The sequence below is a fragment of the Macrobrachium rosenbergii genome, chromosome 48 (assembly GCF_040412425.1).
Source record: "Macrobrachium rosenbergii isolate ZJJX-2024 chromosome 48, ASM4041242v1, whole genome shotgun sequence".
NCBI lineage: Eukaryota > Metazoa > Arthropoda > Malacostraca > Decapoda > Palaemonidae > Macrobrachium > Macrobrachium rosenbergii.
This window is the reverse complement of record NC_089788.1, coordinates 37,359,933-37,372,742: the sequence shown is the minus strand read 5'-3', so window position 1 is coordinate 37,372,742 and position 12,810 is coordinate 37,359,933. Positions and strand designations below refer to the sequence as shown.

Genomic DNA, 12,810 nt, shown 5'->3' with positions numbered 1-12,810 from the left:
ACTAATGTTATACTTGCCAAAGACTTGAATCATCTCAAAAATCTTGACAAATCACAATTTTATCATAACTTTAAGCTTTTACTGAATTTTAAACAGAATCTGGACCTAAAATTATGTTAAAACATCAGCTTACAAGGCAATATTTCTAATACCACAAGGAAGCTACTACTAACAACATATTTGTTACAGAACTTACATTTAGCTTAACAAATTTTTTCAAAAATAGTGCAATGTTTTGCATGGCTGATTCTGCTGCCTCTATCACTTTACTGCTACCTGCACAGCTGAAAGAAAACAAACATTTTCAACTATGCATCAGAAGTGCTAAAATATGACATTTTTATATTAAAATAAAGTGTTATACAGTATATACTTACCAAGTAATTACAGAGCTAACATTTCTAGTATCGGCAGCTAAAATTTGATATGATAGCAATTCTTTTGTTTTGGTGTAGGTATCTAGCCCTGCCCACTTTCAGGGAAGAAGAGGAACAACTGAGCAAATGGTTTCAATAAGTTGATGCCATTATGTCCATGCGAGGGGAGAAGGGTGAGGTCCCACTCTGTAATTACTTGGTAAGTATATATAAAACTATATTTTATTATAAAAATGCCATTTTTATATAAGTGACTTACCAAGTAATTACATAGCTGGTTCCACATTGAAAGGAGGTGGGATACATGGACTATTCTACCCCCAAACCATTGTACAGTCATACCCTGAACTTACGTGAGGTTAGGTTCCAGAACCCCTCACATGAGGTGAATTTTCGTGTAAGTTTGGCACAGTCTCTAAAACTGCTAATAAATTCTTATTCTAGAGTTTAAACACTAAATATGACCCTAAGCATGCTTCCAGAACTTTTAAATGAAATTAAAGCTACTGTAATTTCATTTAAAAGTTTGGTTAATACATTACCCTTTAAAAAAGAAATAAATGGTTGACATAAAAATAGAGTTGGAAGAGAATTCTGTCTCTCCCTCCTTCTGACCGATCTATTTTTAGAAGTCTTCTCATCCTCTTTTTAATAACTTCTTTATTCTGCATCTCTTTCTCTTGTTCTGAAATGCCCTTTCATGAACAAGCAGTGTTTTTTGTTTTTTATTTGGACTAATACAACTCTTAGTTATTATGTTCACAGGTAAAATTAGATAAATTTAAACTATCTACTGTACAGGTAAAGATGTACAGAGAAATGATAAGTTGTAAAAATGTGTGGGCTTTAATAAACAAAGAGAGTTAGAGAGAGAGAGAGAGAGAGAGAGAGAGAGAGAGAGAGAGAGAGAGAGAGAGAGAGAGAGATATGGTTGTCCTTACTTAAGAGAGTGAAATTATTTATCAATTATTACGGAGAGAGAGAGAGAGAGAGAGAGAGAGAGAGAGAGAGAGAGAGAGAGAGAGAGAGAGAGAGAGAGAGAGAGAGAGTTGTCCTTAATTAAAATATCAAATATTAAATTATTTATGAATTATTACAGAGAGAGAGAGAGAGAGAGAGAGAGTAGCAGAAATCCTTTGACACGCCGTGGGCAACAATTGACATATTTGACAGCTTTCCCCTCGACCCTCTCTTCAAAGGTTTCACAAAAGATCAGGAAATGATATTTGTTTGTTTAAAATATCACATAATTTACTATAGAAATGTATAAATTTTTTAATTACAGTCGACCCTTGTTAAATCAGACCCCATTAATCCAGGTTATCGGATAAGACGGATGCCGAAGAGGGTCAGCCGATTTTAAAATACTGTACGTAATGTTCGTCCACAATTTAAGATAGTTACTGTTCCTCTGCTTGTCACGTACCGTTTTCCTTCACATTTACCTTCCTCCGCTTGTCACGTACCATTTTCCTTTACATTTACCTAAGGTATATATAAAACTTTTCATTTATATTTTTATTTTATATATACAGTACTGTTCTGTATTTATACTGTACTAAACTGAAATGCTTTTAACTTGTAAGCAATTTAACTTGCGCACAGTACGTACCGTCAATAAGAAACGCTATTTTCTGAAGGGTAGGAAATATTGTAGCCAAACAATGAGCATTAAAAAACTGCTGCCTGACTGGTAGCTACAGTACGATGCTTTGTATGTTTTTTAGGAAACAAAAGACATGACAAAGGTAAACTTTACGAGGACAAAAGCTGAGTTACTGGACAATACTTGTGTTTACTGTTTACGTGGCAAATGACATCAGAGAGAGAGAGAGAGAATTGCCAGTTCCCTCTATGCAGTGTAATTCTATCCTTGAAAGATTAAAGAGAAGAATTTTGTTTTAAAGGTCTGTCAACGCAGCATTAGTAAATATCTTCTGAAGCAAAAACAAATTTTGTTGCTGAAGAATCTCTGAACCAACAATTTTGAACTAAAAGTAATAAGAAGGGATTCCTTCTATTCTTCATGTGATCAGTAAAATACATCCCTTGCTGTTTCGCAAAACGAGAAGGAACGAGTTCCTCCCTGCTTGCTGATGTATGACGGGGCTGTGGTGTTGTCCAAATGAACTGCTATTGTTTTGTTGTACACCTCTGAGGCAAAGGCCTGAAGACCCAAGTGAGTGACCTCGAGTTCTTTCTCATTTATATGTAGCTTCTTCTGATCTTGTGACCATGTCCCGGAGACTTCCCTGTCTTCAAGAAGAGCGCCCCAGCCCACATCTGAAGCGCCTGCAAAGAAGCTTAGGTCTGGGTTCTGTGGAGAAAGTGACTTTCCTTGTAGTAACCTGCTATCGGATCTCCACCAAAGCAAGTGTTCCTTGATGCTCTGGGTCACCGGAAACACGAAAATCTGGATGTCTCTTTCTGTCCCAACTGGCTCTGAGGAAAAACTGAATTACCCTTATATGAAGTCTCCCCAGTGAAACAAACTGTTCTATTGAGGCCAACGTTCCAAGGAGACTCATCCATTTGTTGACCATGCAGCTCTGAAGGGAGAGAAATTCATTTATCGTACGTAGACAGGACTCCACTCTCTTCGGGGCTAGAAAAGCCTGAAAAAGACAAGAGTTCAGAGTCATCCCAAATATACTAATTCTTGAGAGGGAGTCAGTTGGGACTTCTGATGATTGGTTAACAAACCCAACTCCTGGGTTAACAGAAGAGTTTTCTGAAGATCCTTCACGCATTGCTCCTTTGTCGGGAGCGAAGGAGCCAGTCATCCAAGTAAAGTGAGATGTTTATCTCCACGAGATGAAGCCAAGATGCCAGGGGGGGCCAAATCCCGGGTAAACACTTGAGGGGCTGTGGTTAATCTGAAGCATAGAGTCGAAATTGGGAGATTTGGTCCTGAAATACAAATCTGAGGTACTTCCTTGACTCTCGATGTATGGGGATGTGGAAGTACACATCTTGCATATCTATTGAGACCATATACAGTAAACCCCCGTATTCGCAGGGGATGTGTTCCAGACCCCCCTGCGAATAGTTAAAATCCGCGAATGCTTGCTACCTCCCTCTAAAAAGGCTTATAACTGCTTATCTTGAAAGTTCAAATACCCATTGTATACTTAAAGTATCATCCTACATCAAACATACCTATTACTGTATTGATCTTTGAAATTATATTATTAATATAACTTCAAAGTCATCTTAAATATTAGTACCCTTAAAAATATATACATATGTACTTCTAAGTCTTCCAGCCAAACCAGAGAGAAAGAGAGTTACCACTTCAACTTATATTCAACAAGGCTGGCTGGGGCAAAAGAAAGAAAGAAAAAGAAAGAAAAAGAGAGAGAGAGAGAGAGAGAGAGAGAGAGAGAGAGAGAGAGAGAGAGAGAGAGAGAGAGAGAGAGAGAGAGAGTGAGTTTGTCTCTTTAATCTCTCTGACAACAACAAAATTTGTATGTTTGTTTTTTGTCTTCCAAAGATGCAATACCTTTACTAAACATTTTCAAAACACTATGAACACACACACACACAATAGCTTTTCCTGAGAGAGAGAGAGAGAGAGAGAGAGAGAGAGAGAGAGAGAGAGAGAGAGAGAGAGAGAGAGAGAGAGAGAGAGAGAGAGAGGAATAACGGCTTATGATGTCAAAAGATTGAAATCTTTGAGCTTCTGAAGGAAACACTCCTCCCCTCTGACCAAAGTGTCAAACTGTCAAGTAAACTAACATTTACCCTCCCCCTCCTTTCTTAAGCCGAGGATAAAAAAAGACTGGGAATCACTATTTGTTTGTTTAAAATGTTAAAAAATTTACTACACAAATGCATGGAAAATAGTATATAATATATTATTATTATTATTATTATTATTATTATTATTATTATTATTATTATTATTATCATTATTATTTAATTTTAATCATATTTGAAAATTAGTAGTTATTAGGTAAATCATTTATTTATCATACAAAAGAAACATACATACATATTACATGTCGGAAAAATTCTCTCATCTTAATATGAGAGAGAGAAAGAGAGAGAGAGAATTATTATTTTTATTTAGTGTTATTTAATCTTATTAAATTTAATATTAATATTTGAAAATTAGTATGTACCATAAATCATTATTTTATCATAAAATGTACCCTCTAAAAACGCTTATACTATCATCCTGAAACACTTATATATCATTTTAATATAATTTCAATAGTACTTTGATATAATTTTAATATTTCAATACTATTAATTCTGAGCATCTGTCTTCAGTTTAATGAGGTCGGGGTCCATCCTGAATGGAGGGGAGAAAACCAGTTTCTCTCTCTTTGAGTTATGTATTATTTAATCTTACAGTATTATTATTATTATTATTATTATTATTATTATTATTATTATTATTTTCAAATATTAACATTAATAATAATAAAAATTAGTAAACAATTTTTTTATCATAAATGTTTTTTATTATTATTATTAGTCTTAATATTTGAAAATTAGTAAATCATTTTTTATCATAAAAAATGTTTTTAGTCATGAAAATAACGTAAAAATACACTAATTAGTGAATATTTTCCAATGAAAAAGTCCTCGAATTGCCAAATTTTCTGCGAATAATTTATAGATGAGTTCCACAGAAAATCCCGCAAACTGGTGAGTCCGCAAATTGTGAGAACACGAATATCGAATAAGGGGGGTTTACTGTAATCTCCCTGACAAATCAAGGCCAGAATGGACTGATTCGTTTCCATACCAAACTTCGTCTTTAGCACAAAGTTGTTCAGTGCGCTTACATCTAGGAACAGTCTCCATCCTCCTGTGGCTTTGGGGACTACAAACAGCCGATTGTAAAACCCCTCTGAAGTTGGATCTGTGGCTACTTCTACTGTATTGCCCTCTTCTCGAGGAGGGACTGTACTTCCTCTGCGAGAGCTGCAAACCTCCTGGAGTCTAAGGGTAAGCAGTCAAGCTGATGGGCTTCCTGACTAAGGGAGGTCAATCTGTGAGCAGGATTGTGTAGCCCCTTTCTCCTTCCAAATCTCCCAAAAGAGGAGCCTGGTACCTACTGGGGCATGGAGGACACTGGGATTATTTCTTGGCTGACGTCTTGGAAGAGGACTTCTTGATAGAACGAGGGGTGAAACGCATGTTCGCACGCCCTTCACTTGTTCCCATAAAAGGAAAAGGGCTGTAAAGGGGAGGATGACTTGGAGCTAAAAGGAGGAAGCTCCTTAGGACGCCTTGAAGAATGCACTAAAAGATCTTGTGTCGACTTCTGCAAAGCCAAAGCAATATTATTCATCATAGACTGTGGGAACAAACACTCACGCAACAGAGGGAAGAAGAGAAGGGCAGATTCTGAGCCGTGGTGACTCCCTTTGAGGTGAAAGCACAGCAGAGCTCTCTTTTCTTCAAAATACCTAAGTTCAAAGGTCAGTTCACGGGAACTATCTCTAATCCCCTTATCAGCACATGAGAGAGCTCCAAGAAGACCTGAAGACAAGTCCAAAGGCACCATTGGGTGTTCTTGAATCTTACTCACTAGAGCGCCCACCGTCCAATCTAAAAAACTGACCACTTCAAACACTTTAAACATGTTTTTAAGTAAGGCGGTCTAGTTCAGCTGTGGAGAACATAATATTGGCCACTGAAAATGCTGGTCTACGGGAAGTGTCAATGAGACAGAAGTCTTCCACGGAGGAGGAAGGTGCCCCCAAGGAAGGAGCTTTTCCGGTAGCATAACATTGATACCTTCTGTTCAATAATCTTGTAGGGGGGATAACTGAAGCAAGCTTTCCCGTTCTCCCTCTTGTCTGAAAGCCAGGTCTCAACCTTGCTCAGTGCCTTCCTTGCAGAAGTGGAGAGTACCATCTTTGGTAACTTAGTAGACTCACTGGATTGACCACTCATCTGAGAAGCTGACTCGGGCAAAGGGGGAGAAGCTGGAAAGAAGGAGGGAAAATTACGCAGAAGATGCTGCAACAGTGCAGCATAAGCCGAAGGAGTGGAATTCTCTTCTGGTTCTACATCTAATTCCTCTTCAACCAATGAGACCGGTGACAACGCCAATTCATTGGAAGGTTTCACAGACGGATTCCACAATAAGCTGTAGGTCCCGTTGCTAGGTAACCAATTGGTTCTTAGCCACATAAAATAAATCTAATCCTTTGGGCCAGCCCTAGGAGAGCTGTTAATCAGCTCAGTGGTCTGGCTAAACTAAGGTATACTTAACTTCACAGACAAATGAGGTTTCTTCAAAAAACCTAAAATGTCATCCAGACGCTGTTGAACTGGAGCAAGAGAAGGATCCAAACAAGACGAGGTCGAAGTCTGCTGCAAAATGCAAGGCGCTGTTACTGAGGGAGCTGGTGCCAAACGTCTAGAAGACGAGTCAGGATAACCTGAAGGTGCTACACTTTGTGATCAAGCAAGCGCTACAGGGCGCTTGGCTGCTGGCTGCTTGGAAGCCGCTGGGCACTCAAGAGACACTGAGTGTATGATTGCTACTGGCTGCTTTGGTGCCAAAGAATGCTCGAGCATCAAAGGAAGCTTGAGCCCCAATGGGCACTCAGGCGCTACTGGGTGCTCAGGGGTTACTGGGGGCTTGGACGACGATAGGCACTCAGGAGCTGCTGCACCAGTTGGCGTCACAGGGTGTTTGCGCTTAAGAGAGCCGGGAGACAGCGCAGGAGAAAAAGGCTCTGCCAAAGCTACTGGCGCCAATAGACGCTTGTTTCTAGGAACTTCAGCAGGAGATAAGCGCTCAGAAACTGCTGCGCTATCTGGTGCAGTTGGGCGCTTGTGTCAGCAAACGTCAGGTTGATCGGGAGAAAAACATTCCGTTCTATCCCAGACACTGCATGAAGGGAGAGACTCCTTCACCTTCTTGCATGGAACCTGAGGCGAGCGATGCACCTCCACTGCAGAGCTTTTCAGTGGTCTAGACACATCACTGAAGCGCCATTGGCACTCTTGTTCAGGGCTGGAAGCCTTTGAGCTGGAAGAAAGGCAGTGAGCCTGTGACAGAGCTCCTTTCCAATAGCTGTCATGCACTGTCGCCACTTGGGATTTTGCAACAGGTGAGACTGAGGGGCTGACTACCCGTGGGCAGACCCCACCGACCTCCCTTGGGCCTCCGGCATGGCTTCTCCCAGGTTTAGGCTAGTATGCCTGGGACCTTCGCCTAGGAGAACCAGCGGGACGGGCAGCCAGCTCCTCCACTAACACTTGACTCTTATCACTTGATTTCTGTTCCATCAAGGAACACACTGATGCCCCTACCTGGGCCACTGTATTCACTAATAATTTGAGTTTATAATCAAATTTCAACTCCAGACTGGCAATGGTATTGGGGTCGGGAGCAAGAGAGCTGGGTAAAGGATCAGGTGGTACTGAAAAGGACAAGATGGGAGAAACAGCATTCAAAGATATAACTAGAACTTCCGAAGAAGACCTAGCCGATTCCTGACTAGCTAAAGTCTTGTCATGTTTAATCTTTGCTTTTCTCTTTCCATTCCTCTCAAGTTTTGAAAGATAAGAACTCAAAATCTTCCATTGTTTAGGATCCCACCCCTCACATTTGATACATGTATTCTCTATTGAACAAATCTGACCTGTGCAAGATGTGCAAAAAGTGTGAGAATCATACCTAGCAGAGGTTAATCTCGTATTACAGGCTTTGCTGCAATATCGAGTAGAAGTAGTACTAGTATCTGACATTGTCACAACAAGTCAATAACTAAGTACCAAGTCACAATCAAGTAGTCAAAATTTGTGAATACCAAGGTTTTAATGTCAAAAAACCTATCTAGCTATTGCTGAAAGGCTACCGAAAATCAAAGGATACTTCACCAATTTGAGGAACAACCAAAAAACAGCAAAGTATACTATTCCAAATTCAGCTGCTGCGCACAACCTATGTAGGAAGCCGGCAGAAACAAAATGAAACCATTTGCTCAGTTGTTCCTCTTCTTCCTCAAGTGGGCGGGGCTAGACACCTACACCAAAACAAATTTTAGCTGCTGATACTAGAAACGTTAGCTATGAAATTACTTGGTAAGTAACTTACACCAAATCTCAGATTAAAGAAGAAAGATATTTTTAGTAAATATGTAAACGCACTCTCAGGTCACAATTTGACTATTGTGCATCCTCACTAGCATATTTATCTATTTATTAAAATAAAGAGTGTACAGTATGTTTTACACATACCAGGCCCACATACCAGAAGGAAACTGTGTAGTGCTTTGCATAAAAAACTAACCACCAATCTTAACGGTCCAGCATAAGCAACAATGGATCCTGATGTGGCCACAAGACCAACTGAGCAACATCATAAGCAGTTATAGATAAGGTAAGGCATATATACCAGTAAATTTATACTCTCATTATTTCATTTCTCAGAAGTTGTTGCATTTTTTAATTGTAAAAAATAATGGGAATTTTTTTTTGTATTACTGAGTAAATACCCAATACCTATTTGAGTAAATACCCAATACGTATTTGAATTAAAAGAAAATATCATATATTTGAACTTATGAAGAAATAAACAATGTTCATCACATCAAATCTTCAAAAATAAGTTGATGCAAACATTTGACTACATGCTAAATCTACAATGACGCTTGGTTTCCCCTCTCACTTTCATCAAACACCAGGAAATATGCAATGTTGTTTTCCCATCTTTTTTCCTCTATCTTGCTTCCATTTCCTTTGGTCTCTTACCAATAAACTGTCCAAATTCTTTTTGTTAATTTTCATCCCAATTCAAGAACAAACACCCCCCAGTCAGCACTACAAGCACACTGAAATGACAGTATTTCTGGGCTCGACCTGTGTCACCCAGTGAAATAGTCCATTAGCACTGATTTCTAGGTATAAATATTGCTAAATATACCAGAGAAAAAGCTAACCATAATGCCAGGGTTATGACCCCTGGATCGAACACCACTAGATGGTGTCGGTATACACAAGGGATGAGAGGTTGCCACTACCACAGATCTTCGTCCTATAGATTTCTCCAATCTCAAAACCCCGAAAAAGGGAGGAGCCGTTCCAAAACCTCATCCCCCGTTCCCCCGTACCTAGCCAACCACCACCCCAGCCGCCATCTTCATTCCAATTTAGCACGCCTTCCTAGATACACTGTATTTTTCCTTGGTGTTGTTTTTTGGTTTTTTCTGCTTATTCATCATGTCATCCCACCAGGAGTTTCCATCTAAGTTGAGTACCATTTCCTTTTGGTTTTTTATTACAGAGGCATTATATTTGACTGTTCGTATATTGTTTACCAAGGTAAATAGTTCCACGCAGCCAGGCGTGGGCTGTGTCTGCCTCTGCCATGCTTGACCCTCAGTCTTCGCATTTTATTAGCAGAATGTTTCTGCTAGTTTTTATCTATGCTCCATTCCGTTTGGAGCCTTATTTGGAGAATTTACCATTTCGCTGGTAGGAGGTTAGGGAGCCCGTATCATGACTGATCTAGGCTAGGGATGGAGGTACACCCCTCCCTTTTTTCTGATCATAGTTTTCTCCCTTTTCTCCGGTTTCCTTCCTCCACCAGCAAGTTGGTGCCTTCTCGATGGTGGTATTATTTTCATGATCATAACTGATGTGTACAAGGATGGATGACATGTCTATTCTTGGATTAGTTTTTGTGTACGATTCGGCGTCAGAGGTAGCCATTTTGGGTATCCCCGCTTCCCGTATAACGGATGTTGTTTGGACCTCTCTGACGCTGAGTCATTTATGTATTTATAAGTATATATTTTTAAACTTCTCACATCGAATGGTTAACTTTTTTATGTTAGTATTCTTGACGTCAGGTAGTTTTATTCGATTAGGTATATTCTAGCCTAGCCTACTCGACCGAACCGTAATTCGGTTTTGAAGGGTTAGGCTAGACAGGATAGGCGCTTTTACAAGATGCTCAGACTACCTAGCTCACCTGACCAGGCCGTTTTGAGGTTTTGGAGGGAGATGTTAGGTTTGTGAGGGAGTTCTTCGTTCTCTCTTGGCCCACCTGACCAGGCCGTTAGGTTTTGGAAGGTGAGGTTAGACTAGTGAGGGAGTTGCTCTTCCCCCTTAGCCCACCTGACCAGGCCGTTAGGTCTTGGAGGGTGAGGTTAGGCTAGTGAGAGAGTTGCTCTTCACCCTTAGCCCACCTGACCAGGCCGTTAGGTTTTGGAGGGTGATGTTAGAATAGTGAAGGGTCTCCTCTATTCATAGCCTACCACCTGACCAGGCTGTCGGTTTTGGAGGGTGTGGCTAGGTTATGCGAGGTTCTTCCCCCCACCCCCGTAGCACTCATTCTGGCCTTCCTGACCAAGCCAAAACTTTTGGTTTTGGAAGGTAGGCTGGGATCGAAGGTTGCACAGGTTTTTTCGTGTATATAGCCTAGTCCTTCTTTACCTGATCAGTTAGTTTTTGGCGAGTGACCTGGGCGTCTTCCTAGCAGAGGGAAACCGATCGCTATGCTTCGCACCCCCGTGGGGAGGTTTCATTCGGCTTCCAGAGGGTGCTACCCACCCGACTGGTCGCCGTTCGCTGGGCTTCTGCCACTCTGCTACCTTTCCCTTATCGGGCAGTGTTTCGTTTGCTCGCTTTCCACAGTTATAGCTGGAGCGTCGAACACTGTCCCAGGGATGCAATCATGAGTTACGCTATGTTTAGTCTCCGCCAGGTTAGTTGGATCTTTCGTTGTTATCGTCCATGTTACCACTCCGGTGGGTATGGTTTTCAGTTTATTTGGCGTTTTCCACTATGTGGTTTCCGCCCTGGGCGATTGAGAGATGGGCCATATGCGAACACTCCTTTCCGCCACATTACGCCGTTTCCATAATTTGTGACATAACGAGATTTCAGTGGCAAATCACGGCGGAGTACCATAGCGACGGAGTATCTTAGAGTACTTATTTTTAACATAATTAATAGTTAGCCATTCTGTAGCATAACCGGCGGGTTTTGCCTGATGACACGCATGTTTCATCACCCATTAATCTGTGTTAAGGTAGCCTATTACCGCCGGACCTAACTCCGGCGGGCCTTGCCTTGAGGTTACTCATGTACCGCCATTCCACTTACAGATGGTACGTTGTCAGGAGCCAGGGTGCACGGCGATTCTCCAACAGCCCTGTGGACACGAGGTGTGCCGATCGCACTCTAGCTGCTCGGTCCACGTTGGGGACCTGGTCGTTTGGCACCCGGATGGCTGTGAAGTCTGCTACGCTCTGTACGAGTTAGTGGTGGATGAGTCGGTAAGTTTTAAGAGACCGCTAACCTTTAGTCTCTTTTTGACTTTAATGACTTATATAGACATATACGGGAAATTGGAGAATATTCTCAGTAAGTCCTGCCCTTTCTTACAGTCTGACCAAATCATCCGTGACTCTTCGCTGTTGACCCTGAAGATCTGGGTCGGTGGATTTGGGAGGAACGTTGCGTCTGGCAATCCTTATGTCCTGTCGGAGGAGATTTGTAATCTCCTCTACCCCAGTGCCCGGATCTCCGCTGCAATGCCGGCGGAATTGGCCGCCCCAATCATCGAGAGGATCCGGCAAGAGACGCAACCCTCCCAAGAAGACAACCTGTGCGGAGAGGTGGCGGAAGAGGTAGCGGCCATCAACATCCACCTCGAGCCGATGAGCGTGGATTTGGACCATCAGGTAGAAGGTAAGGTGGTAAGTGAGGCAGGGGGAGAGGGTCTTGGTAGTTCCCTTTTTAGTTCTCCTTCTTCTTTTCAGGGGTTTACCAAACCAGCTATCCTTGGGGACAGATCTAGGTCTGTTATCCCCAAGGTGAAATCCTTAAAAAAGAAAGACTTACCAAAGTCCTCTAGACCTCAAAGGTCTAATCCAACAGCTCCCTCAAGGTCGTCACTGGCTCTTACATCAGTGGCGTCCTCAAGTAAGGCTACTCCCCCGTCCAAAGGGTCGAGATCTAGGGTGTCTAAGGCTAAACCCCCACAGCCTAACTTTGACCCTGAGGCCTTCGCCGAACTTCTGATGCAGAAGTTAGACTCCAGGGTTGAAGCTAGGATACAAGACCTTTCTTCTCAGCTTGCTTCAAGCTTGGAGACCTCTGGTCAGTCAGTGCTGTCATTGGCACAAAGGATGGAGGCCCAGGAAAGCTTGCTCTCCGGATTTATCCAATCCGGAGCAGTACAGCACTCCCATGTTGTTCCGGATGCCTCCAGACTGCCCCCCTTTGATAAGGGGAACCCGTGGCGGCTGGCTCTACACGCCCCCCTGCATAATGATACCCTGACCATCGAGGGTTTGGGCACTCGTCGTCTGGAAGAACTGGAGTTCTTTCCACCCGACCTGGTACCTCCCTACCCAGGCTATGCCAGGCTAACAGAGGAAGCCTGGATTAGATCCGACAAGGTCCCGAAGGAAACGGTTATCTTTCCCAGGGACCAAGCCCAATCCGC

General features: G+C 42.0%; 1 protein-coding gene across 1 annotated transcript in view; it reads right to left on the bottom strand.

Moving 5' to 3' along the window:
• LOC136831345 (kinesin-like protein KIF14) overlaps window positions 1-12,810 on the bottom strand; it is a 563,293-nt gene that overhangs the window by 20,888 nt on the left and 529,595 nt on the right. The window contains 1 exon segment of the mRNA XM_067091651.1: window positions 197-284. Within this exon segment, the coding sequence (XP_066947752.1) occupies window positions 197-284 (88 nt within the window).